The sequence below is a fragment of the Neurospora tetrasperma genome, assembly GCF_000213175.1.
Source record: "Neurospora tetrasperma FGSC 2508 unplaced genomic scaffold NEUTE1scaffold_5, whole genome shotgun sequence".
Lineage (NCBI taxonomy): Eukaryota > Fungi > Ascomycota > Sordariomycetes > Sordariales > Sordariaceae > Neurospora > Neurospora tetrasperma.
In genome coordinates this window covers 1,630,728-1,654,717 of record NW_009799103.1, presented here as the reverse complement: position 1 = coordinate 1,654,717, position 23,990 = coordinate 1,630,728, and the positions used below count along the sequence as shown (strand labels likewise).

The 23,990-nt window shown below is 52.8% G+C and overlaps 8 protein-coding genes across 8 annotated transcripts; 5 read left to right on the top strand and 3 right to left on the bottom strand.

The window, feature by feature from the left end:
• Window positions 1–20: 20 nt before the first annotated feature.
• On the bottom strand, window positions 21–1,329 carry NEUTE1DRAFT_85671 (uncharacterized protein; the record flags this gene model as incomplete). Its single annotated transcript, XM_009854934.1, has 1 exon — window positions 21–1,329. The coding sequence occupies one exon, from the start codon at window positions 1,327–1,329 to the stop codon at window positions 64–66; it is 1,266 nt and encodes a 421-aa protein (XP_009853236.1).
• Window positions 1,330–2,441: 1,112 nt separating this feature from the next.
• On the top strand, window positions 2,442–4,838 carry NEUTE1DRAFT_131168 (uncharacterized protein; the record flags this gene model as incomplete). The annotated part of the gene is made up of 4 exons (XM_009854933.1): window positions 2,442–2,987; window positions 3,050–3,737; window positions 3,802–4,304; window positions 4,422–4,838. The coding sequence occupies 4 exons, from the start codon at window positions 2,442–2,444 to the stop codon at window positions 4,626–4,628; spliced, it is 1,944 nt and encodes a 647-aa protein (XP_009853235.1).
• A 927-nt stretch (window positions 4,839–5,765) lies between these two features.
• NEUTE1DRAFT_46660 (uncharacterized protein) lies at window positions 5,766–7,143 on the top strand (the record flags this gene model as incomplete). The annotated part of the gene is made up of 4 exons (XM_009854436.1): window positions 5,766–6,163; window positions 6,219–6,342; window positions 6,399–6,863; window positions 6,928–7,143. Coding segments are annotated over 4 exons (1,203 nt in total), but the record flags the coding sequence as incomplete, so codon positions are not given.
• Window positions 7,144–7,847: 704 nt separating this feature from the next.
• Window positions 7,848–9,021, bottom strand: NEUTE1DRAFT_117755 (uncharacterized protein; the record flags this gene model as incomplete). Its single annotated transcript, XM_009854932.1, has 2 exons — window positions 7,848–8,451; window positions 8,834–9,021. 2 exons carry the CDS (start codon window positions 8,931–8,933, stop codon window positions 8,207–8,209), a joined length of 345 nt encoding a protein of 114 aa, XP_009853234.1.
• A 455-nt stretch (window positions 9,022–9,476) lies between these two features.
• Window positions 9,477–10,684, top strand: NEUTE1DRAFT_66982 (uncharacterized protein; the record flags this gene model as incomplete). Its single annotated transcript, XM_009854931.1, has 2 exons — window positions 9,477–9,685; window positions 9,753–10,684. The coding sequence occupies 2 exons, from the start codon at window positions 9,477–9,479 to the stop codon at window positions 10,618–10,620; spliced, it is 1,077 nt and encodes a 358-aa protein (XP_009853233.1).
• Window positions 10,685–12,961: 2,277 nt separating this feature from the next.
• On the top strand, window positions 12,962–17,398 carry NEUTE1DRAFT_111939 (uncharacterized protein; the record flags this gene model as incomplete). Its single annotated transcript, XM_009854930.1, has 5 exons — window positions 12,962–13,097; window positions 13,176–14,007; window positions 14,112–16,372; window positions 16,428–16,570; window positions 16,640–17,398. 5 exons carry the CDS (start codon window positions 12,962–12,964, stop codon window positions 17,396–17,398), a joined length of 4,131 nt encoding a protein of 1,376 aa, XP_009853232.1.
• A 1,222-nt stretch (window positions 17,399–18,620) lies between these two features.
• Window positions 18,621–20,328, top strand: NEUTE1DRAFT_95662 (uncharacterized protein; the record flags this gene model as incomplete). The annotated part of the gene is made up of 4 exons (XM_009854929.1): window positions 18,621–18,682; window positions 18,769–18,783; window positions 19,106–20,061; window positions 20,124–20,328. 2 exons carry the CDS (start codon window positions 19,125–19,127, stop codon window positions 20,219–20,221), a joined length of 1,035 nt encoding a protein of 344 aa, XP_009853231.1.
• Window positions 20,329–21,070: 742 nt separating this feature from the next.
• Window positions 21,071–22,024, bottom strand: NEUTE1DRAFT_147926 (uncharacterized protein; the record flags this gene model as incomplete). The annotated part of the gene is made up of 1 exon (XM_009854928.1): window positions 21,071–22,024. The coding sequence occupies one exon, from the start codon at window positions 22,022–22,024 to the stop codon at window positions 21,071–21,073; it is 954 nt and encodes a 317-aa protein (XP_009853230.1).
• Window positions 22,025–23,990: the final 1,966 nt, after the last annotated feature.

Below are 23,990 nucleotides of genomic sequence, written 5' to 3'. Positions count from 1 at the left end.
TGGTCCTTGTCTCGTTGTATGATTCTCCTGATTTCACCAAGTGCCCTCATCATCGAATCTCCTTTATCTTCCTCCTCTGGGTGCAGATATGGAAGCAGACGAGAAGGTGCCTGTCAATGTAGCCCGCGCCCGCTCCTTCTCCAGCTTCTGCAGTCCTATCCTGTCGGTAATGGGCGTAGCAGCAATGATATTGTCAAACTCGTCATCCTCCTCCCCATTGTCGGAATCCGGCTCGGCATCGGAATCTGGCTTGTACTGCCCTTGCGGTCGGGCAATGGTCTCGACCGTCTTCTTGGGCGGTTCGGGGTTGGCAAACGACTTGGAGGCGAGGATTTTGCGCCGAATGGCCTCCATCTCGGCTTCATCATCGCTATCGTCGGATATGGCGAAAGGGTCCTTGTCTTCTTCCTCTGACTCCTCTTCGGCTGGTTGTTTCTGTTTGGGCGGTGGTTTGGTGCCGAGGTAGATACCGTCTACGCTGCCATCTTCGTCGTTACTGTCTTCCTCCTCGTCGCTATCTTCCTCGTCGTCTTCGTCATCGTCCTCCTCATCTGAGTCATCCATAGCTGGCCTCCGATTTGTGTTTCCGGTCGTCCAAATATCATCCGACTCTCCCTCTCTGCTCTCTGTATACTCCTTTTCTAGCCTCTCCCTCCACGCCTCCTCCGCCTTCTTGATCTCCTCCTCATCCTTGCACGCCGAGTAAATCTTGAACAGCTTCGAGTTGATATCCAGGAAAGCCCTGCCGTACGAAAACGGAGCCAAAATCTCTTCCGCCCACTCCAAATGACCACAGATGGCAAAGGCCGCCGCCAGCGCCTCCACGCAGTTCAGCCGGAACGGCTTACCATAGTTGACCGTGTTGGCCGCCACCAGGTACGGCAACAAGCGCTCGCACTTGCCGCCCACCTTTTTCCACTCCACCTCCTTGGTGCGGGCCCACGAGCACTCCACCACGGCCGCGCCATACTGCTCCATCAGCTCCTTGTCGGCGGGCGACACGACCCGCTTGCCGTTGGGCGTGATGATGACGCCCGAGTGTCGCTGGCCAAGGTGCAGCTCGCGCATGAGACCGAGCTTCATCAGCTTCTTGCCTGAGCACCGCTTCGGGTCGCAGTGGCCTAGGTCCCAGCAGGCGGCCTTGAAGGGAGGGCGGTAGGGGCGTGAGGACGTGGACGGGTCGTGGGGGTTGGCTGTGGTGTCTTCGCCGCCGCTGCCGGCATTGTCTCGGGGGCCTTTGCTGCTGCGGGGGTTGTTGCGGGGCGGGTTCCGGCCGTGGCCGCCTTTGCCGCCGCGTGAGGAGAAGCCGTCCTTTTTGTGGCGGACCATGGTGGTGATGGTTCGAATTCCGTCGGAAGGATGTTGTCGAGATGGAGTGCAGATGTTTTATGTCGCAATGGATGGATGATTCTGGCACGACCTAGCACTGCCTTGTTTCACCAGGGCAAAACTTGGATGAAAGGAAGGCGGGTGTCGTAGATATGTATGTATGTATGTATGTATGTATGATGTGCGTGCCGTGTTGGACCACAATGCGAGCTGCTTGCGCTACAAGGTTGAAGTGGCAGATGGCGAAAAAGTTATGGATGCGATTTGAAGACCTTGACGACATCGCATTTGGGGTTGATGCAGGTGGGGTGGACAGGTGGGTCCGCTGAGGATGTCCATGATTGACATCTTCCCCGGATTCATGCAACTCACCGGTTGTTGCTGCGGAAGATGCTCGATTTGCAAGCGTCTCCCGTGCTTGCACCATGCTGGAGGCGCTTGTCGAGGTGCCGTGGGATCGAATAGAAGCGTATTATTCATTCACAGAGATAGTATTCTTGTAACGCAGTCTCGCAACGTACCGATGTGCGGCTCCACTTTTCCTTGCGCCCCAACAACGGCAGGCAACAGCGCAGGCCCAAGCCCCACCCGTCCGTCCAGACTCCAGAGCACTGAGAGGGGTCCACGACCTGACCTAGCCGTGTAAGCTCCCGTCCCCTAGCAGCAGGCCTCTCCTCCTTCCATCAGCCAGCGATCCCCGGTGGACACATTCCCGTTAGGTACAGAAGTACGGATCGAATCATACTCCAGTCTCTGGGTGTAAGGATATCAAACTGTAGAAAGGTACCATACCTCCTACCTCTATTCACCATACTTGGTAATCGTATATCTCCCTCAAAACATCCTGTTGCAGGTCCAACCGGAAACTTAATCCCAACGGCTCACCGGGAACCTAGAGGGGAGCTTCACTACCTCAGCACACAACTCCTCTAGACTGACTAGAGCTTGACCGACCAAAGGCTCGGGTCCTGGCTGCCGCCATCCATTACCTACCTATCCAGGCGCCTCCCGCCAAGCTGCGCAATCTGGCCCCAATACCTCCTCGGTCTCTTCAGTCTCGTCAGTCTCTTCATCCACTCAACACCTCCCGACTCCCCGAGAACGCCGGCAACATGGAGGCGGCGTCTGCCCGCTATGCCACGCGCGACCGGTGGGCCGAGATGGGCCGCCCGGCCCCGTCCCAGCTTCAGCGCTTCATCACGGCCGCCTGCAGTCCCGACAACTACGAACCCAACTTGGCCCTGAACCTCGAGATCGCCGACTTGATCAACTCCAAGAAGGGCTCCGCCCCTCGAGAGGCCGCCGTGGCCATTGTCAACTACATCAACAACCGCAACCCCAACGTTTCGCTGCTTGCCCTCAACCTGCTCGACATCTGCGTCAAGAACTGCGGCTACCCCTTCCACCTCCAGATCAGCACAAAGGAGTTTCTCAATGAGCTGGTACGCCGCTTTCCCGAGCGGCCCCCGATCCGCCCCACCCGTGTCCAGCTCAAGATCCTCGAAGCCATTGAGGAATGGCGCTGTACGATTTGCGAGACGAGCAGATATAAAGAGGACTTGGGCTTCATCAGGGACATGCACCGCTTACTGAGCTACAAGGGGTACACCTTCCCCGAAGTCCGAAGGGAGGATGCTGCTGTGCTTAACCCGAGTGATGTAAGTGTTCCGTCCCGATGCCATGGGTCATTGTTGAAGCGTGTCTAACCTATCTCTCACAGAACCTAAAGTCTGTCGAGGAAATGGAAGAGGAGGAACGCGAGGCGCAGTCCGCCAAGCTGCAGGAGCTTATCCGTCGAGGTACTCCCGAGGACCTCCAGGAGGCTAATCGACTCATGAAGGTCATGGCTGGCTATGACACGAGATCCAAGGTTGATTACCGCGCCAAGGCGGCCGAGGACGTGGGCAAAATCCAACAAAAAGCCAGACTTCTCGAGGAGCGGTTAGAAGCCTTCAAACCCGGCGATAAGATCGTGGATGGCGACGTGTTCTCCGAGCTCGCAGCCGCCCTGTCTAGTGCCCAGCCAAAGATTCAGAAGATGTGCGAGGAAGAATCGGACGACCATGAAGCAGTCGCAAAACTTCTCGAAATCAACGACAGCATACACCGAACTGTGGAGAGATATAGGTTGCTGAAGAAGGGCGACATAGAGGGTGCCAAGGCATTGGCAAGTGGTGCGCCAGTTTCAAGCACAAGCAACGGCAGTGGAAGTGGTACTGGCAAGAGTGCGGCGCAAGAGCTGTCGCTCATTGATTTTGATGCTGAGCCAAGCGGAGGAGATTCGACCAGCCAGTCCGCACCCCAGGCGGGAAACAGCCTTGAAAACGACTTGCTTGGCCTGTCGCTGGGTGAAACCAGCTCTTATGGTCAAGGAGGTGGCATTGCGCTCGGGTTCGGTGCCAATACGAGTATGTCACTTGCTGCTTTCCGTGCAAGAGTCAAAGAGAGAATGTTGCTAATAACTCACCACAGACATTCCTGGACCGGCACTGCTCTCATCCACTACGCAGAACAGCACCGCACGGGGCCCCTCCCCTCAACCTGGCCCATCTTCTTTCAACAATTTCAACTCATTCGCATCACCAGTTGCTTCTCAATCAAGCACCCCCAAGCCTCCTGCGTATACGGCATCCGCTTTTCCCGCGCCAGCTGCGTCGTCAACAGCGTCCAACGACCCATTTGCTGCTCTAGCCTCTCTCTCCTCTTCATCTACCCCAGCGCCAGCGCCAGCACCAGCTGCTACCGGTAATGACGATGACGAGTGGTCTTTCTCCTCGGCACTGCCTCCTGAGGCGACACCCGCCCAGCCTAAGGAGCACAGAGCCGTTGTTTCCAACACTGCGCTCAAGGTCGACATGGTGGCTGTCAGATCTCTGTCCAATGGCCCATCTCCAGCCATTTCTATGCAATTTGCTTTTAGCAACAACACAGCGCAACCCATCACCGAGGTGCATTTCCAGTTGGCTGTCACCAAGGTAAGCTCACTAATCTGACCCTTAGCACTTTGACCAAAAATGTTTTGGGCTACGTTATGTGCCTTCGTCAGTTGTAGAAAGCCCTCAAGCGAGATGCTAACTGTGATGCTTGAACAGGGATACGAATTGCAACTTCAGCCTCAAACAGGACGGACTCTTGCCCCCAAGCAGAGCCGGGGCATTACCCAGTCAGTCAACGTATGGTATACGGCGGACAAGACCAGGAAGGTAGAGAGCGTGAAACTCAGGTGGAGGGTATCATACAAGGTTGGAGCGGAAGCAAAGGCCGAGATGGGTGAGATTCCCGAGTTCAGTGTGGCATAAGCAGGAACTTTGATGAGGTCGAGGACCACAAGAATGAGAAGAGGGTTGAGTGCATGTTTACGTTCAAAATACATAGTAGTACAGAGCCAATTAATATGTAGTGATCCGATGACCGGCAAGAACAACAAGGATATCGATGCGGTCGACTTTTCTGTCCACTAGGAGTTGTTCGGCTGGATCAAAGAAAGGAGAAGAAGGACAATTACCCACAGGTACCTACCTAGCTTGTCTGTCCCTTTCGTTCGGTGGATGGCTACTACCTCATACTTCATGCCTCTTTCCTCTGATATGCGACCGACATATTACAGGCAACCTCAGTCACTTCACCTTACAGGAGTCATACTTACCAGCTGGGTCAAAGGTTCGTGATTGCCACTTCCCATCACTTCTCACTTCTCATCTTTTTGGGGGTATCTCAATTTGAGACGAACAAGACTCCCCATTCTTTCATTGACAAATGTTCCAGAAGCACGACCTCCAGCCACCTTATTCTCCGCTCCTAGAAATCCGGCTGAACATCTCTCTTTACTCGACGTCTCTACGGCGGGCTATCACGAACCTTTTCGCCCTTGTTCATTCATTATTTTGTGGCATTTGCAAGGCCCTGTCAGATTATCGTCGTCCATCAAACGGAGAACACACTTATCCACGATATCCAGCTTACATTAGTGGTAGGATATCGATGAGTGATCAGTTTTCGAAAAGCACGAGGTTTGAAGCATGGTTGCCCCAACTGATCCTCGTCCCGGTCTGTCTCTGATTGAAACTCCCCTCATCCATTACTTTGTAATTTGCACACTCATTATGAAACTCTCCAACAATCCGGATGAACTACTCAAAGCCATGGAACTACACCACGAACTATATATCGCCAATCTTCGGCTCCTTCATGGACTGACACTCAATATTAACTCCCCTACTGTTCTCCCAAAGAGTAGTGGGATTGAACGCTCACGCAGCCACGACAGCCCCCTGCCTACGCCGCCTAGGGGCTCGGCTTTCTCCCACGATAGTCTTTCTTGGTGCACATTCGGTTCCAATCGTTGTTAGCATCGTACGGACGAGCTGCATAGCTCGAGACCATATCACTTTTCAACTCAAGCGTCTTCCAACGACAGAGCATCTCAGACGCCCACAATAGCCGATAACGATGGTGATGATTTGCTGTGCCATTCCTTCTGCACCACCAAGCCAATCGAGCAAGAGTCTTTTACGGAGCAAGATTTGAGAACACATCTGGCATCACTCAATAGCACCAACTGGGCTGTGGAAGAAATCCTACAGGTTCGGCATGGGGATGAGTATATTAATGCCCCACAACAATCTTTGGAACCATGGGAAGAAAGAGGTGACGACACATACAAGAATGCCACATACGAGGTATACGAGATACCCGGGAGTGGTGATCAGAAGTGCATGCCCGAGCCCAAACACAAAGAGAACGGAGACGACCCTCAACAAGTCCTCAGCATCAATAGCGTCTGGGATACTCTTAAAGAGGTGAACATGAATGGGAAGGCGGTCGGAAGAATAACGTGAGTGTGTATTTGCTATTGCGAAAGTTTGAACACTCTTGTTGACGGGATCAAGTATTCTTCAAGAGGTCCCCCCTCTCGTACTCGGAGCAGTCCATATGACCATGCGGAAACACTTCGATATGGACGAGCTATTCCAACACCTCATTTCCAGTGAAGGAAATAACGGGAAGACCAAAGTGCGTGATACCATCAGTCAATTAACTCGTCGATCTAACAGAATATACCAACCTAGGCTTATATGGATCGAACTACCGAATCCAACCCTCTAAGGCACCGGACATTCTTCTTCGTCTTCAAGTACTATACTGTTGTAAATGAGAATAAGTGCACCCCTGCACCGTGGCAACGTTATGATAGACGTCCGGCTGACCGAAAATGGCCCGACCATGTCGACATCGCAGAGTGCAGCTCAATCTTGGCATTATCACTGGGCGGTGATCCAATCAAAAAGTACCGGGCACGGGTGAAGAAACGAGATATCAAGGACCATGTTATTTTTGACACTTCGGCACCATGGCAACTTCTCAGTATCCAGTGCTTCCCAGATGACGAGCACACGATGAGGAGCGAGGGGTCAAAACGGCCGTTATGCAATGGCCCACTTGCATTTCTGGATAGTTTGGCTCTTGAGTACCATGATGCCGTTACAAGATACAGCCAGATCAACGACGAGGTGACAAAGCTCATCACACCGCCGGTAAGAACTTTGTCGCTTGAGCAATATACCAGACTCACCACTAACCTAAGATACTTGTTCATAGAGCCAATTCATGTTCAACTCTGAGCTTCGGGACGGCCTCCTGTTTGAAGACGAAAACTTTTCGTATTCTTCTGATTCCCCACTCTCCCCTCTTATCATACAAAGTGCCGAGTGTTCGTCATCCCCAGCCTCCGTTGTATTCACTACCATATATATACCTACACTCCCTTGCCCGCTTTTCTCTTTATCCAACCTGTACCTTGCACCCTATCTGTGACAGAAAAAAAAGGCCTGTTTTTTCACCCTGGATTGAGTTGCTATGCATGTCAAGAAAAAGGTTCGCTACTAACTCGATCTCAGTCCGTTTTTGGTATCACCACTCTCGAGATATCGGTCGATGACTGGCGCTTTCCTGTCACTCTCATAGCGGTTTGCATCCCTTTTTTCATGGTCATATTTGTCCTCCAGACTCGCTGGGGCATGAGAATGGCTAGGAATATGGGAAACCGGATTGACAGATATACCAGTGAATTGCTTAATAGGCCGCCCTCAACGAACCCATGGCAGACGACTGATGACCATGGTAGGGTGAGGGCATGTTCGTCCACGGCCAACGAAAACGACGTTTTGGGTGGGAGAAGAGATGGTCGGAAAAGGCCTGCGCTCAGAGACAGACGAACAAAGTCTGACTCCCCATCAAGATTCTCTACCAGGTCTGGAGCAACAAGGGGAGGGTTCCGACATGGCCTTTTCCATCAGCATCAGATATGTGGAGGCGGTTCATGGATATGGACAATGATGGAACGGATAGGAAGATTTTTGGCCTCGATGATGAACGTAAATCGGTGGAGTTGGCTTATGTGGCGGAGGAACAAAGAGAAGACAGACGATCCGGCTTCAGGTGAGGGAGCAAGTATCGAGCAGGTGTAATTGTCCACGCCGAAATGTAATGGTTCGTAGAGAAATGGAGGGCAGGCGAGTGTCGAGTATTTACCGATCAGATTCCTGTTTCTTTCTCTCATCCTAGGTACAGCGCGGATCAAGTCCCATAACAGGCAGAAACGTAATACACCGAGCAAGGATTGCACATTGCACTATATCGCCATGGTTCGTTTTCTGTCATTCCTTCCCATCTTCCACCCTTGCTTCATAAGTCTCCCACGAGACTACACGCCGCCCTTTTTGGGCAATACGCGCTGTTTATGCCCATCCAGGTACACCACCACTACAGCAAGATTTTCCTCCTGGACTACCACCTCACTTTTCTTTCCTTCCCCTTCCTTTCCTTTCTGGTTCCCTTGATCAGATCCGAACCTTCTCCCTTTTCCCTCCTTTCAACATCACTCGGTCACACCCTCCACCTTGCCCTGAGCATTCGTCCCGTCCATGGGCGGGCCGTCGTTCCCGCCCGTCGCCGCCTTTTCTTTTGCGTACTCGTCGGGGGTCTGGCACTTTGCGCTCCACGCGTGAATCCGCGCAATTTCATCCTTGAGCGCGGCGTTGACGAGCCGGTGCCGCTTGAGCGAGTTCTTGCCGACAAAGTCCGGAGAGACGATGAGAGAGGTGAAGGAGGCGCCGCAACCGCCTTTATTTTTTGGATAGGGAGGTGGAGCTTAGTTTAGTATACTTGATTCTGGGGGGGGGGGGGCCGAAGGGATGATGGGGTGATGGAGGGAAGCAAGCAGAAAAGGGAGGGTGATAATGGTGTGTGGTTGGGGGAGGGAGGGAATGGCAAGATCTTATCAGATTGTTCATTGAGACTCCGGACCACCGTCCGTGACATGACGTCAGGGTAAGGGTGCGGGAAGGTAGGTGAGTACAGAGTAGAGGTAGGTCCTCGATATGTATGTGTGTGTGTGCAGCATATTGGATTCGGGAAACGGGAGGGAACCGAACGAACGGTTATGCAGTGTACCTAAACAACGGAAAAGACAACAAAAAATGTTATGTGAAATGCATGTACGTACCCGACATGTCCGTTACTTCCACGTGAGTGGCATTGAGCCGCGTTTTGAGGGCGGCGGAGAGGAAGTCCTCGGTTATTGCTGGTTCTTGGTTGTCGGCCATTTTTGTGTGCTAGTATTGTATGGTAGGATGAGTTCCTGATGTCCGATGTAGGAGGAAGTGCAGTGATCTTTGGAGACCTTATTTTGTGGCAGAAAGAGTGAAAGGAAGAAAGACAAAATCGATGAATAATTGACAGGGACCAGCAACCTGAAGTGAGTATGAAAAAGATGCCCCGCGAATTGAAGGTCTTGGCATGGAGCTTCCACTACAGTACACTAAGGGTTAGGGTTGAAAACGGAGAGATGGGGAGCTTTGCAAGGTTCGAAGGAACTCGGGAGCTTCACCTTCCCCCGCCTTGAGCTCTTCATTCGATTCCAAGTTCAGTTGTAAACAAACACTTTACTTGGATGATTGACGAGGACAAAAAGGTTTGAGTGAAAATCAGATGTATGTTGTTCATACCTATTTGAACAAGAAAAATAATTTGGACCTGATGTTCTCCCATTTCCTAATGCATCCAGCTAACGAAACTACCTTACAGATTGATAATTTCCTGGAGCTGCCCACTTTTGAGCATCAACAACACTTGCCCAGGGCACACTCATGAGTGCAGTCTTCAAGATCCCTATCCGGATCACTTCCAGAATATCTACCAAACCTCTCGCACTTCCATATAAACCATCAATCCTTCTCTCGGGATATTTTAAAAGAGGTTATTGTCAAAACATAAACATCAACCCCACCATCACAATGACCTCAACCCTCGAAAGCCCCCAGTTCACCAAGCGGGTAGTTGCCGCCATGCGGGCGCTGTAAGTACCTTTGACTTCAAATTCATTCACCTGCCTGATCTTCGTGGTTGATACTGACCGTAACCAGCTATCCCGAGCAACTCGCCGACAAGGCCTGGGACAATGTTGGCCTCCTCCAAGAGAACATTGCCGTTGCCGGCCAAGACGTCCCCCAAACCGTCCTCTTGACTAACGACCTCACCGTGGCCGTCGCCGAGGAAGCCATCCGCAAGCGCGCCTCCGTCATCGTCTCATACCACCCCTTCATCTTCCGCGGCCTCAAGTCCGTCACCCTCGCCGACCCCCAGCAGCGTATCCTCCTGCAGCTCGCTCAGGCCAACATCGCCGTCTACTCGCCTCACACGGCTGTCGATGCCGCGCCCGGTGGCATGAACGACTGGCTAGCCGACATGCTCGACGGCCACGGCGTCGAGACCAAGCGAAGCATCTGCCAGCCCATCTCGAGCTCCATCACCGCCTCCTTGCCCCCGGCCTTTTTCAACTCCGGCTACGGCCGCCTCGTCGAGCTCGGCCACCCCGTCTACCTCGGCAACATTATCAAGGCCTACGCCGAGGGCCTCGGCGGGCTAAACCACATCATGATCGCCGCACCCAAGGACAAGAAGGTCACGACCATCAGGAGCGTGGGCATCTGTGCGGGAAGCGGGGCCGACGTGCTCAAGAACTGCGACGCCGATATGATTGTTACCGGCGAGATGACGCATCACTATGCGTTGGCGCTCACTATGAAGGGGAAAGTGGTCATGACCGTGTTTCACAGCAACAGCGAGAGGAAGTTTTTGAAGAAGAGGCTGCAGCCACAGTTGCAGGCTCAGTTGGAGAAGGAGGGCGTTAAGCACCCTGAGGTCTTGGTCAGCGAGGAGGATGCGGATCCGTTTGAGATTTGGGATGTGAGGAAGATGCCCGCTTGGGCTTTTGGAAAGGACTCGGAGTAGACAGACGTCACCTAGAACAGGTGGTGAAAATAGAATGGCGAGAATTTGACTGTTGCGGTCACTGTCAATGGGGATATGGTACAGTGATGACCCTGGTCTAGCTGTGGACTGGGAGGCACTGTACGAGATTGAAGAGTGCTGGATCTGTGTATAACCTGGACCTCCCGCTGTTGAGCACTTCATTTCCCCTGGCATAGCTGCCGGGTTTGGGTTCCCACAGGAGGAGACCAAAAACAGATCCCACTGTTCCTGCCTTCCTGCACATATGATCTAGATAGTGGTACTGTACTCATCTACATAATCTCTGGATCGGGCAAGCACCCGACACCCTGGCAGATACTGCAGTGTAGATAGGTACTTACAGGCTACTTACTCAACCGCCGGCCATTTTCACGGCAACGAACTGAACTCCGTCTGCAACTCACCCTGACTCCTTCCGCTTCGTCGTTAGCTCTCTCCTCACTCTCCCAATGAAACCGTGTCGTCCCCGAATTGACCTTGACATCATAGAGTTCGGTTACTTACTCCTCCAGCTTAGTACTGCAACTTCTTTCCTTCCAATCCCGCTGTCGCCGATATCCGAGGTCTTTCTTCAGTCATCAGACTCGTCACGGACACGAGAGAGAGAGCTGAAACCAAACCACTCCGGCGTCAAGACTCCAAAACTTTCAACGGGCCGAACGCTGCCAATAATATCACTCTCGATCACACTGACTTTCCCAACTTCGGGATATTCAAATCAAGATACAGAGATGTGAAACTAGTATGACGCATCATTCTTCGCGGTTCTTCTCCTCTCCGCCGCCCCGCCTAAACGCTGAACGGGTGCTTGCTTCCAACACTTTGTCAGCTGAGATTCATAAACACTTGAGAGTTCAAGACATTTTCTCTTGGCCCCGCCACCATCCACACATGCCCGTCCATATTTGTCGGTCGCTGAACTGGTCTGATGTTTTTTCGGATCTTGCCTCTGCTCTAGTAGGTACTCCGGGGGGTTTAAAAATCGCCTATTAAGCATACAACTTACAGAGAGAGGGTGAAAAGCGTGAAAAGGGAGTAGAATAAGGTAAGTAGGTAGGACAGAGATAAAATTGCACTCCAAGACAAATCTGTCTCGCACGCACTTGATTCCTGGATCCTGGCTGTCTTCTCTTTTTTTTTTTCCCTTCTTGCTACACGTTGCTTATATGTATATCTGACTGACTGACTGGGTTGATATCTGTATGTCTAACGTCCAATTGTGTAACGCTAGATGGCACGCTGTCCGTCACCCAATGCTAACAGGGAAAGTGAAGACGACCATGTCAGACCGGGCTGGCTGGCTGACTAGGTACTTGATATGCGGAAGGAAGCCATCCTACTACCTATGTAGCTCGTAGTAGTCAGCCAAACGGTAGTATCGCTGCGGCTGATAATCTTGCGTAATTTCTCCGCTATTGTGTTTCGACGCCCCACGCTTCACAACATGAGATCTGGGAGTGCCTCAAAGCCCACGGAGAATCTCATACATAATAGTTGATTGTGTTTTAGATCTTGAACGGCTGATGATGGATCGCTAGAGTCAGGTACCTACCTCTACCTACCTGTAGGCATTTCAGGTTTTTCTAAGTTGGTGACTTTATCCAAAGCATAGCACTACCGAGGTCTGCAGACAGTTGAAACAACAAGACAGCTGTGCAGAATAGATAGTAGTGATAACAGAGCAGGCATAAACGTTTTCTTCATGCTATATCTCGTGGTTCGTCACATGGCCAACGTTGCAGACAAGCTCGTTCCGGTGTGTCTGATTTGCCTCTGCCTCTCCTCGGCAACCACAGTTACACCTCCTACCTTGCCTTGTCATGTCTCGGAATGTGCTACACGATATTGCCTGATATAGACCGTGTTGTTGTCAGTGCAGTTTAGTCCACCGGCGCCGACAGTGGGTGAGCTAAACTGCTTCTCTCCAGATCCCGGGGAATGGTGAGAACGTCAGCAAGGTGAAAGATGTCGAAACCTCAACTACCCCTGGGCCTGCTTTCATGGAGATCCCAGAACCCCATGGTTACCTTGACTCTCATTAATCTTATGCTTCACTCGACGCATTGCTTTTGCTCATATAGCAAGATCTCTCATCCCTATCATCTTCTGTTTGGCTAGAAACGTGTTTTTTTTTTTTTTTTTTTTGGCACTTAACTTCATTCGGCCTTGCCTTTCCTCCCGTTCTTTTCGCCTTCCCTCCGGGAGTTCACTCGCTCGTTTTCAGACGTGCTGTCAGTAAAATTGATAGACGTATCTATCCCACGCAATCTACGTTCCCTAGGCCCCAGAATCACTACCAAACTTTCGCCAATAAATCCTGATGAGGCTCGCCCATATCATTCATCTGGCTCTAGCCAGTCTGGCAAGCATTGCGTTGGCTCAAGATGTCTTGTTCCCGTATATGCATGGCCTGAAATACTCAGAGTACAATGAGACTGTCAAACTGGGACTATCAGGTGAGTGAGGCAAGCTAGCATAAGACGGCTTTTCAACACTCAAGAAGAAAAAACATTGACGAAAAAAAAAAAAATTAGCCCACGTCTGCAAAGATGAAGCAGAATGGTACAACATGACCACGGAAGATTTTGCAAAGTACAAAGCTATCATCGTCCCTGACTGCCTCTGCAACACCAGTCTCAACACCATCAAGTTCCTAGATGACACAAAAAAGGAATGGTCTCCGGCCGTGACGGGAAACATGATTCTTATCGGCACCGACCCGTCCTTTCACGCCAAATGGTTCGGACTTCCCGGTGCATATGCCATGATGAAGGACGCCATTAGCCACGTCACCCTCGGCAACAAGAATGGCACAGGCATGTACTTGTCACTCTCGTGCTATTATCAGAGTAACTCCAGCCAGATGACTGTCCAGTCTCTGTCCGAGATCGGAAATTTCCAGGTCCGGGGCAACCTCAGTCACCCGTGTCTGAACGACGCCCATCTTGTGGCCACGTCCGACGTCATGAACTCGCTGAACGACGGCATAGCAAGCGACTGGAACTGCAGTGTCCATGAGGTGTTCTCGGACTATCCTCGGGACGGGTCCGGTGGCTTCAACGCGCTGGCTGTGGCCGTGAACGCTTCTGGTCCGGGGCAGCAGGAGTTTGCTGACGGCACCGTGGGCATTCCGTACATAATTGCGCGTGGAGCAACTCCCGTTGGGTGCGGAAACAATGTCACGGACACCAAGTTCCACGAGCAATGCGACGAGGGCAAAGCAAACGGCACTCCAGAGAGTCTTTGCTCGGCATCGTGCAAGTGCATCTATGGCATGATCAGCCCCGGAGTATGTCGTCCCAAAGACAACACTGCGTCGACGACTACCAGCCACGCACCAAGTTCGACAATCTCGTCAAACTCAAGGTATGTAGTGTCGGAACAGCGAAAGAATCAGCGGAAGAATCCTAACAAGTCAGCAGTACAATTGCTTTGAGCACTTCACTGCCTGCAAACTCAACCTTCTCTAGGCCCGTAATCACAGTCACGGCATCGCTCCCTTCGAGCAGCGTGACAGCAAACCTTACCTTTATCGATACCTCGACCACTCCTAGTCCTACCGGGCCGGAAACAGATCCCCTCACGGTGACCGTGTTTCCCTCCAGTCCCAGCTCACTATCGAGTGTTCCACCAACAGTTACCGTAACTCCTTTGCCTGCGCCCTCGTCGGTTACTCCTCCTAGCAACAGCTCGAGTATGTCTTACGGCAACGGTACCTCGCCGCTTGAACCTCCCCGTCCTCCTCCAACGGTGACTGTATTCCCGTCAGAAGATCCATCAGGATCACCACCCAGAACCGTCACCGTCGAGCCATCATCTCCGTCCAACTCTGGTGGCGCACCATCACCATCGCCATCAGGTTCAGGTCCAGTCACCGTCACAGTTCTTCCGCCCGCTCAGTCCGCTAACGGGACTTCACCACAAAGTTTGGGTTCGTCGTCATCACAGCCCGTATCAGGACCCGTCACCGTCACAGCTTCCCCTCCATCTCTCAGCGGCTCTCCCCCTCCGTCTTCGATACCCTCACAGGCAGGCAATTCTTCTTCGGCCCCATCGTCTCAGTCAAGCGGCGATTCGGCGCTCAGCGGATCAAGTGGGCCCGTCACTGTCACTGCTTCCGGCTCTGGTCGACCCAATTATAGTAATGCGCCCTCCTCACAGGAGACAGTTACGGCTGATCTTGGTACAGGATCCGCGAGCAGTTCTCCTGTGGGATCAGCATCTGGATCTGGCACTACCTCTAGGGGGCTTCCAAGCTCTCCTTCCTCTTCTGGTCCACAGTCGGGAGCACCGCCAGTCACGGTGACGGCGCAGCCGCCCGATCAGCCGATTGTGTCTTCCCAGACACCAGGAGGAGGTTCGTTGTCGGACATCCCAGGCTCTTCGGGGTCTGGGTCGTTGTCGGATTCGCCTGGCGTGTCTAGTAATCAACTCAGCGCCTCTCGAGGACAGGTGACGGTGACAGCTCAACCCTCGGCTCAAAGTAGTGTGCAGCCGTCGTCCGGTGTTAGTGGTGGTACTGGTGGTGGTAACGGTGGCAGCAATCCGGGATCATCATCTTCTCAACCTGACGGATCATCTCCATCCAGTTCAAGTTCGGGCCCGCATACGGCTCCTCAATCGACAGTGACGGTTATTCCCAGCGCCAGTGGAGAGCCTGATACAGAGGGACCTGACACGAGTGGTAATCCAGGAGCAGTGCCGCCATCCAGTAGCCAAGTTACTGCGACAAACTCTGGACAATATTTGTCCAGCACCAGCGCGGATACTCAAACAGCCTCAGGAGACCCAATCTCCGCAAGCCCGTCATCTGGAGCTGGAGCCGGAGCAGGAGCTGGATCTGGGTCAGCGTCCCACTTTTCGTCTTCTCGCCCGCCGTTCAGTAACCAAACCGCCACCTTCACCTACTCGGGAATAACTGTATCGTCCGTGCCCGGTAGTCAGACAACAGTGAATTCAGGCTCATCCTCAGGAGCAGGTTCACTGAGCACTGCCACTGCTACGCCGGTCCCTGCTTCAGGATCGGGTACTGCGACTATGGGCGCAAGCAGCATCTCAGCTGGCGGTGGGAGTAACAACGGCAATGGTAGCGGAAGTGGTAATTCTGGTTCAGCAACTGGGTCTGCACAAGCTCCCGGGGCGACAGGCACGGGCAATCCTTCCAATGGCGGTTCAGGAGCGGGTGGCTCGCTCACGTTGAGTCCCTCAGGGCCCATTAGTAGTGAACAGCCTGTCAGTAATGCTGCGTCTGGTGCACCCTCGATGAGTCTGTCATCGTTGAGCTCGGGGTCATCCGTATCTGGATCAGTATCTTCTGGGGATTCATTGACAGCCACATCTGTATCTGGTTCTGCATCAGCTACTACTCTGCCCGGCCTTCCCTCTGGGTGGACTTTGACACAAGAGTCAGCCAACACTCACCCAGGCTCTGCTGTGTCCACAGGCCAAGCTGGGAGCGGAACAGGGAGTGGTAGTAGTTCTGTATCCGGGACAACACTAGGAGTCTCTCCGTCTTCTGCTGCAGTGAACGGAACGGACACAAGAGGTAGTTCTTCGTCCGTGTCGACTGGTGCTGGATCGGGTGGTATTGAGACCGGCTCCACGATATCCTCAGGATCTGATGTTACTAGTCCATTCCCGACCGCAACTCCGGTAGTTTGTGATAGGTGGATTGGTGTCGAGATCATATACATGATTGAGGAGATCGAGGTCTGTCCTGAGGGGGCGACGGGTAAGTCCACATGATCCCAAAGAGGTCTTTCTAAGTGATTGATACTGACAGCCAGTGGTACCAGTCACAACAACAACCACTTCAGCAACTGCCACCATGTCCCGGTCCATCTGCCAGACTTCAGCAACAAACCTCCCATGCTACCCTTGCATTATGGGAACACCTGCCTCGTCTGATCATTCCTTCACTGTCACTAGGGTAAGTTGCAGCATCACCGACCGATACAGAACAAGAACGTGCGTGTGTAACTGACCTTGTCTCACATAGACGTCGTGCACAACGGCAACTGAGCCTACCGTAACCGTCACGTTCCAGCCATGCAGCACCTGTACGACATCAATTTACACTGGAACAGTTCCCGGTCACACGCCGGGAGGCCCTTGCCATGCATGCAGTTCATACGGCGAACCAGACGCCACCTCAACGGTAACAGTGATGGACCCGGGTGTTGGCCGTCCTTCTTCCGAGGTCTGGTTATCGGCGCTGAACCCAACAACCATTGCGACTCGACCAGCAGGACCGGCAGCAAGTGTTGGTAGCGAGTCGGAATGTACGACGTCAACTCTTGTTGGAGTAGGGGGCGGGTACCCAGGGCCGGCGGCATCAGTATCGGAAACATCACCGGCTATTGTCCCGATTCATACCGATCCTCCCACACCCGGTAACGGTGGCAATGAGCATGCCCCAGCGGGATATACTTACGGTCCTCACCCTCCTCTTGACGATCCTACTCCTTCTGGCTCTCCACCGGGAGTGCCAGGAGCGCCGGGGTCGGGAGAGGGAGGAGTGTCAACTGGTGACTCACATAGGCCCGCCATGACTCCCACAACACCGGCGTCGACACCAGACCCCGATCCGGTGGTGGTAACTAATACAGCTGTCCCGTTTCGCCCGACAACGGCGGCCGGAGCAGGCTATGGTCCTGTTTTAGCTGGTGCTCCTGGCTTGATCATGAAGGCCAGGCATTCTACTGCTGGGGTGGTCCTTGGACTATTTGGATACATCGTAATGGCTCTGCTCAGTTGAGACTTGTGCAAAAAACCGGCGGAAGAGCTATTGAGGTCGATCTGCCCCGCTTGAGTCACAACTGGCACACTCACCCCCACACCGAAACATAACGGTTCAAGGGATGTGAGGAATTTCCCAATATTTGGTCTGCGAATATATCAATAATGTTGTAATGAGATGGAGATGAGGGAGTTTCCTGTTTCTGTTATTAAGAAGTGAGGCGAAGCGAGGGACCATGCAGACAAAGCAAGCGTGTTAGTCATGGATGGATGGATGGTAGAATTGTGGGGATACGGCTGTATGGAAAACATGACGAGAAACGAAAAATGTCTGTCGGCAAAGTCAACGTCTGGCTGTGATGTTATCATGATGCTGCTTGTTACATAGTAGTGTAGTGTAGGACGGACCGTAATACCTACCATCTTTTCGTGAGTCTTTTGTTTGCTCACTGTGGTGGGCGGGTAGTTCCGTGTTTACTAGTAGTGTAGCCAAGAAGGGGAAGGGAACGTTCGGGCCGTTAAAGTTCTCGGCGTCGGCAAGGTGTCGGACTTTGTCACACGTTAACGGTGGTACCATCCATCCAACGCTATCATTGGCGAGCTGCAGCTCTTGCTTGAAATTGCGACCTCAATTGATATTGTACCGTAGCTGAGCGTAGTTAGCCGGTTCATTCATTTTTGCTTTCCTCATGTTCACGCCATCAGCGAGTCCATCCGGCACCGAGAGTGGGGTGTTCCGCTCACGCATTGATGTTCGTAAGCCGCGCACTGTCGAGGATCGAGATAACAAGCGAACCTTTGTTGGACACGGGCAAGATGAAGAGGGGTAACTATCTTGATAGCTTCGACGACTGAAAACGATTTGATGGTCTCGGACTGATATTAGGTCATGATCGGAGGATCGCCGATGTCGTGAAACTTGGGCAAAGGAGGGGAACAGGAAGGCGAGATAACCATTCGTGGTGAGGATGCATGGGATGATGGAAGGTGTGGCATGTTCAGATAACACGCATACTTCAGTGTACGATGCAGTGTTGGAAAGAAAGAGGGGCAAGAGGGGCAAAAGGATGCAAGCGAGGCGAGGGGACGGGATGCAGCTCGAAGGGAACTGAACCGGGAGCAGGAGGAGTCGCGTATGTACATGTGCACCCACCTCGCTTACCTTACCTCAAGTAACGATAAATAGGGCAACTGCTCCCCTACACAAGGCCTGCCTTTTCTCTTCTTTTCCATCTTCTTCCCATCGTCAGAATCAACGAACAACCTCTGTCTTCGTTCCAAGGACTACCAGCAATACCAACACGCAAGTATCACCAAGCTTGTTCGGGCTTCATCTGTCTCCTCTCCCCTATGGTGTTGATATACTAACACCCTCAAGCAAGCAGACAGACTCTCAACACCAGGGTACAGACCACTTACCTCCTCCACCAAGATGGCCACAAACCATCGTTCCAGGAGGAGCTGAAGCCATGAACTCCCCATCGGCTGGATGATTATACCATGATTCGATCACGTTCAAACATACTTTCAGAGGTAACTATCTGAATGCATGAGCCGGTGCCAACTTCTGTCCTGGGTATTAGGTTAGCACCTGTACCCAGGGGAGAAGTACAGGCTGAGAATATACGGCGACGAACTTGATCTGGATAATACCAGCGAAAGGATCATGCTTCAACTTTCCTCCCCCGCTCCTCCTTCTCCCGTACAGTCATTCTAACATTCCCAGATAACTCTAATCCGTCACCATGTCTCCCTCTGTTCTCGAGCCGCAGAGCGTCCCCACTCTTGTCAACGTCGGTCTCAAGGCCGTAGGCAGGAACGATGCCCCCGTTGAGCGTGATGCCAGGGGCTTGTCCAAGTCTCTTCTGGAGCTCATGCCCACCCTCGGCACTGACGCCTTCACCTTTTCCCCCATTCGCGAATCCACCGTTTCGCGCGCCATGACCCGCCGCTACTTCGCTGACCTGGACGCCCACGCCGAGACCGACATTGTCATTGTCGGCGCCGGCTCTTGCGGTCTCTCATGCGCCTACGTCTTGTCCACCCTGCGGCCCGACCTGCGCATCACCATAGTCGAAGCAGGCGTCGCCCCGGGAGGTGGCGCTTGGTTGGGCGGACAGCTCTTCAGTGCCATGGTGATGCGCAAGCCTGCCGACGTCTTCCTGGACGAGGTTGGCGTGCCGTATGAAGATGAGGGTGACTACGTGGTGGTCAAGCATGCCGCTCTGTTCACTTCGACTGTGCTGAGCAAGGTCTTGCAGCGGCCCAACGTCAAGCTGTTCAATGCCACGACCGTCGAGGACTTGATCACCAGGAAGCACCATGCCGAGTCTTCGTCGTCATCGGATGATGGCGAGGCCGAGGACGAGGCCAAGGTGAGGATTGCGGGTGTGGTGACCAACTGGACCCTCGTGTCAATGCATCACGACGATCAGAGCTGCATGGACCCCAACACCATCAACGCCCCAGTTATCATCAGCACCACGGGCCACGATGGTCCTTTTGGTGCCTTCTCTGTCAAGCGTTTGGTCAGCATGAAGCAGATGGAGCGCCTGAACGGCATGCGCGGGCTGGATATGCAATCCGCCGAGGATGCTATTGTCAACAACACTCGCGAGATCGTCCCGGGTCTGATTGTTGGCGGTATGGAGTTGTCGGAGATTGACGGTGCCAACCGCATGGGTATGTTGAACTATCCCCTACTTCAGTTGATCGAGTTGCATGCTAACCCTGGGTAACCATAGGACCTACCTTCGGAGCCATGGCTCTCAGCGGTGTCAAGGCTGCCCACGAGGCCATTCGCGTCTTCGACCTCCGCAAGGCTCAGAACGACAAGTGCTAAGCCTGCTCAAGACGTTGAAAGTAGTGACTAAAATGAGGGAGGATTTATGTATGCAATTTGTTGAATGATTCGAATCCAAAGTTTGTTTGTGTCCATTTGGATCCAGTGAATTCTTGAACGCATGGTCCCTTATGTCGGTCAAGGTATGCTGAAGACAGTCAGCCAAGGTCCAAAATTGTCTTGACGCACCTCCAAGTCATCTTTTCATCTTTTATGTACCGAACATCCCGTGAAGCAGGAACAAATAAACCTTTGTTTTTGCAAGTTGCGCAGAAGTGACCTCTGGGTTGGTGGAGAGGGTATGGCGTTGAAAATCTAAAAATGTCTTGCCGGACCCCAAATCATCAACGGTTATCCTTTTGCTCAGCTTGACGGCTGCGATGTCGCGTCATGGACAAGAGAGTTTCAACAGTGCATGACAAGGTCAAGCAACACAAGTACAAGGGAAAAGCGACAAGACATCGAGGGAAGGCAAGAAGACATAACATAACATAGTAGTAAGGTTGATAAACTGGTACGCAAGTCCCATCGTTTGGTATCTCTCCCTTTTTGAGTCGCCTGCAGCGAAAAACGAACAGAAAGAAGACATGCCGACCGACCAATAAACTCCTGCTCCACGACTCCGATCCCAGTCCTCCTTTCCAGTAGTAGCAAAAAGTCCGATCCCATGAATCAAGGGTGAGCCAAGGTCCAGCCCCAAGGTATACAACCCGATATCCATCAACTTTCGCCTAGCAGCAGCAGCAGCAACAGAGAACGAAAAGAAGCATTAACAGCGTGAACAAAGCCAAGCCAACCTGAGCCCTCCCACTCGTGCTAACGACTCATTTCCTTCCGGTCCTTCTGGTCCTACCAGCACCTCAACGACTTCAACAACTTGGTTGCCCTACCCCTCTTTTTCCTCCATCCACCATTCCCATCCTTCTCATCCATACCCCTCTCCTTCCCCTCCTTGGTCGGCAACGGACTCAACGGCTTCGTCCTCCCCCTACTGCTCCCCAACAACTCCTCGGCCGCCTCCTGATCCACGCCCGTGATGCCCAACTCGGCCAACCTCCTCTGCTCCACCACCCTCCTCACAATCAGCGCAAATGTCTCCTCAATGTTAACCTCCAGCCTTGCACTCGTCTCCATAAAGCCGCACCCCCTCGCCCTCGCCCACTCCAAGCCCGTAGCCGCGGGGACTACCCGATTCTCCGACAAATCGCACTTATTGCCCGCCACAATCTTCACCGGAGGGACAGCCTTGGCCCCCGACCCTGCTCCACCACCCATGTTCGACCCAGTCGCATACCGATTCGACATGCTCCCTGAAATCTGCGCCGGCGATAACCCTGCCCGGCGAGCCCGCGCTGCGTTATCCGCCCGCGTCTCGGCCTCCATGTCGATCAGATCGTTGAAATACTGCAGCGCGTCGAGGCTGTCGCGGCTCGTGATGTCGTACACCATCAAGAAGGCGTCGGCTCCCAGGTTGGATGAGGCCCACATGCCGCGGTACTCTTCCTGGCCGGCCGTGTCGGTCAGAGACAAGTGGTAGGTGACGCCGTCGATGCGGCGCGTGATGCTGTAGCTGTCTTCGATGGTCGGGTCGTAGTCTTCTGTCCATTGCGAACGCACGAGACGGAGCGTGATGGAGGATTTACCGCAGCCGCCGTCGCCGCAGATGGTGATGGAGATGGGGACGGGGGGCTGTTGAGATTGTCGGGTGCCTCCTTGTGTGGGGGAGGAAATGGAGGCGCCGCCGGTTTTGGCGGAGCCGGTTGAGGCTGAGTGCCCGTGACTACGGGGATTTTGGGATGGCATTGTCCTTCCTCTCGAATATTGAATTTGGTTTGGTTTCGGTTTCGGTTGAGAACGTAATTGCCCTTGTTTGGTGATAATTGGTTGTCGTAACTAGCTGGGGAAAAGCCTTTCCCGTTGGGTGATATTTCAACGGAACTGGAAAAAGGGGGTGCTGTGCCCGCTTCGATATTATTGCAATTGGATAAGAAATGGACAGGTTGGCTTGTCCTTAGATAAGGTTCCGAAAGGAGGGTCAGAAATAGAAGGGATTTGGGGGGAGCAATTTGAAAGATATTTGATGACAGACGAGGACAGCTTCGTATAAGAGAGGGGTCGGTCGGTTGGGTCGAGGTGGGTTGCAAGATAAACAAAGTTTGGGTCGAGCCTAAAAAGGAGGGGTGGGCGCACAAGGCGATGATCGGACCTTGTTCCTGGTGAGAGGTGGTGATGTGAAGCAAGGTGGGATCCCTCCTTTTCTTTTCCTTTTTTTTTTTTTCTTTTGGACCTCTAGGGCGAGCGGCGTCGTCACAAAAAAAAGTTTGGTTCGACGTCACGTTTGACGGAAAACCAGGAAGCGAGAGAGTGTGGGGCGAAGTTAGGCCGAGAGCTAAGCAGACCGCAAAAGGAACTTGTAAGAAGAAAAAAAAAAAAAAAGAAAAAAAAAAAAAGGTTGCTTTTAGTCCGATATGCTGGTTGTAGCAACTGCAGTGCGGTGCGGTGCCGTCGAGAAGCAAACAATGAGCGAACGAACGAACGAACGAGCGTGCGTGCGTTTTAGTCCAGTATTAGGTTCTTGTCGAGTTGATGCGTGCGCTGGCTTGCAAGGGAGAAGTGGTTTGCTTGGCCAAAATGGGTTGTGATGATGTTTTTGCTGTTTTGTTTTTCTTCACAAAAGAACACCAAAAAAAGAAGAGGGGCGTTGAAAATGGTAAAAAGTGAGAGATCAGCTCACAAGACACAAAACAGGACGGGAGATGATGAATGGACTCGTATCATTATCAATGGGCAGAGGAAGAGTCCGGGCAGATGCGCCGTATTCTGCAACCAATTCGTCCTTCGTTCCGGGGTTCACTGAATTTGAATTTGGACCGATACCCACATTTCATCTTGCCCACAGGAATTGGATGCTGCCCACTGTTCCTGGCTTCCTGCCCGTCTTGAACAGGGGGTGACCGGACTGCATGGGCAAGCGATGGGGCCTCCCGGGGAAGAGCGCTCGTGCGTTGAATGCGACGGTCACCAGGGGAAAGTTGCAACCTTATTAGTTTGGGACCTTTGTTACATACATACTGTACACTACCTTGTCAACCCCCGGCGTTCTCCGGAAAGATGACGGCGCTGACGATGATGCTTGATCTGAAGCTGGCCATGATGCACACTGCTACGCTGTAGTGTAATAGCCGGCGGACTGGAAACAGAGAGCCCAGACAGGCACAGCAGCAAGAAGGCATGGATGTAATTTTCCATCGGCACGATCGTGTTTCTCGTCATCGGATCCGGACCTTTCCGCCGTTAGCAAGGGAGAAAGGGCATTTCGCGAGGGATACCTTCACACGCCCGATCATCGACAACGGCCCATGGATGGGACAGGAGCACATGGCAAGTGTAGAAACCAACAAAACTCTGTCTGGTGGTATTCAGCACTGCACTCATGCGCAAACCTCTTTGTGTTGCTGCTGGGACAACAAAAGACAATGTCTTGTTCTCTGTTCAGATGGACGACAGGGGTACAAAAATGCCCCTTTTTGCTTTTCCAGAAATCAGAAAGGATGTGATCGGCGCATATGATTGGCTGGGATGCTAGGCGCGGTTTGTTAGCAACGGGCCCAACGTCCCCAAATGCACGACCGGCTGCGCTTCCGGCAGGGCAACCTAACCATGACCTACATAAACAAGCAGAATGGCGCACAGCGATTGCATGCAGCAGCAGCAGCAGCAGCAGGCGGTGCCCAGCCCAGGAGCCGGCCTTGCAGTGAGCCACTGCAGC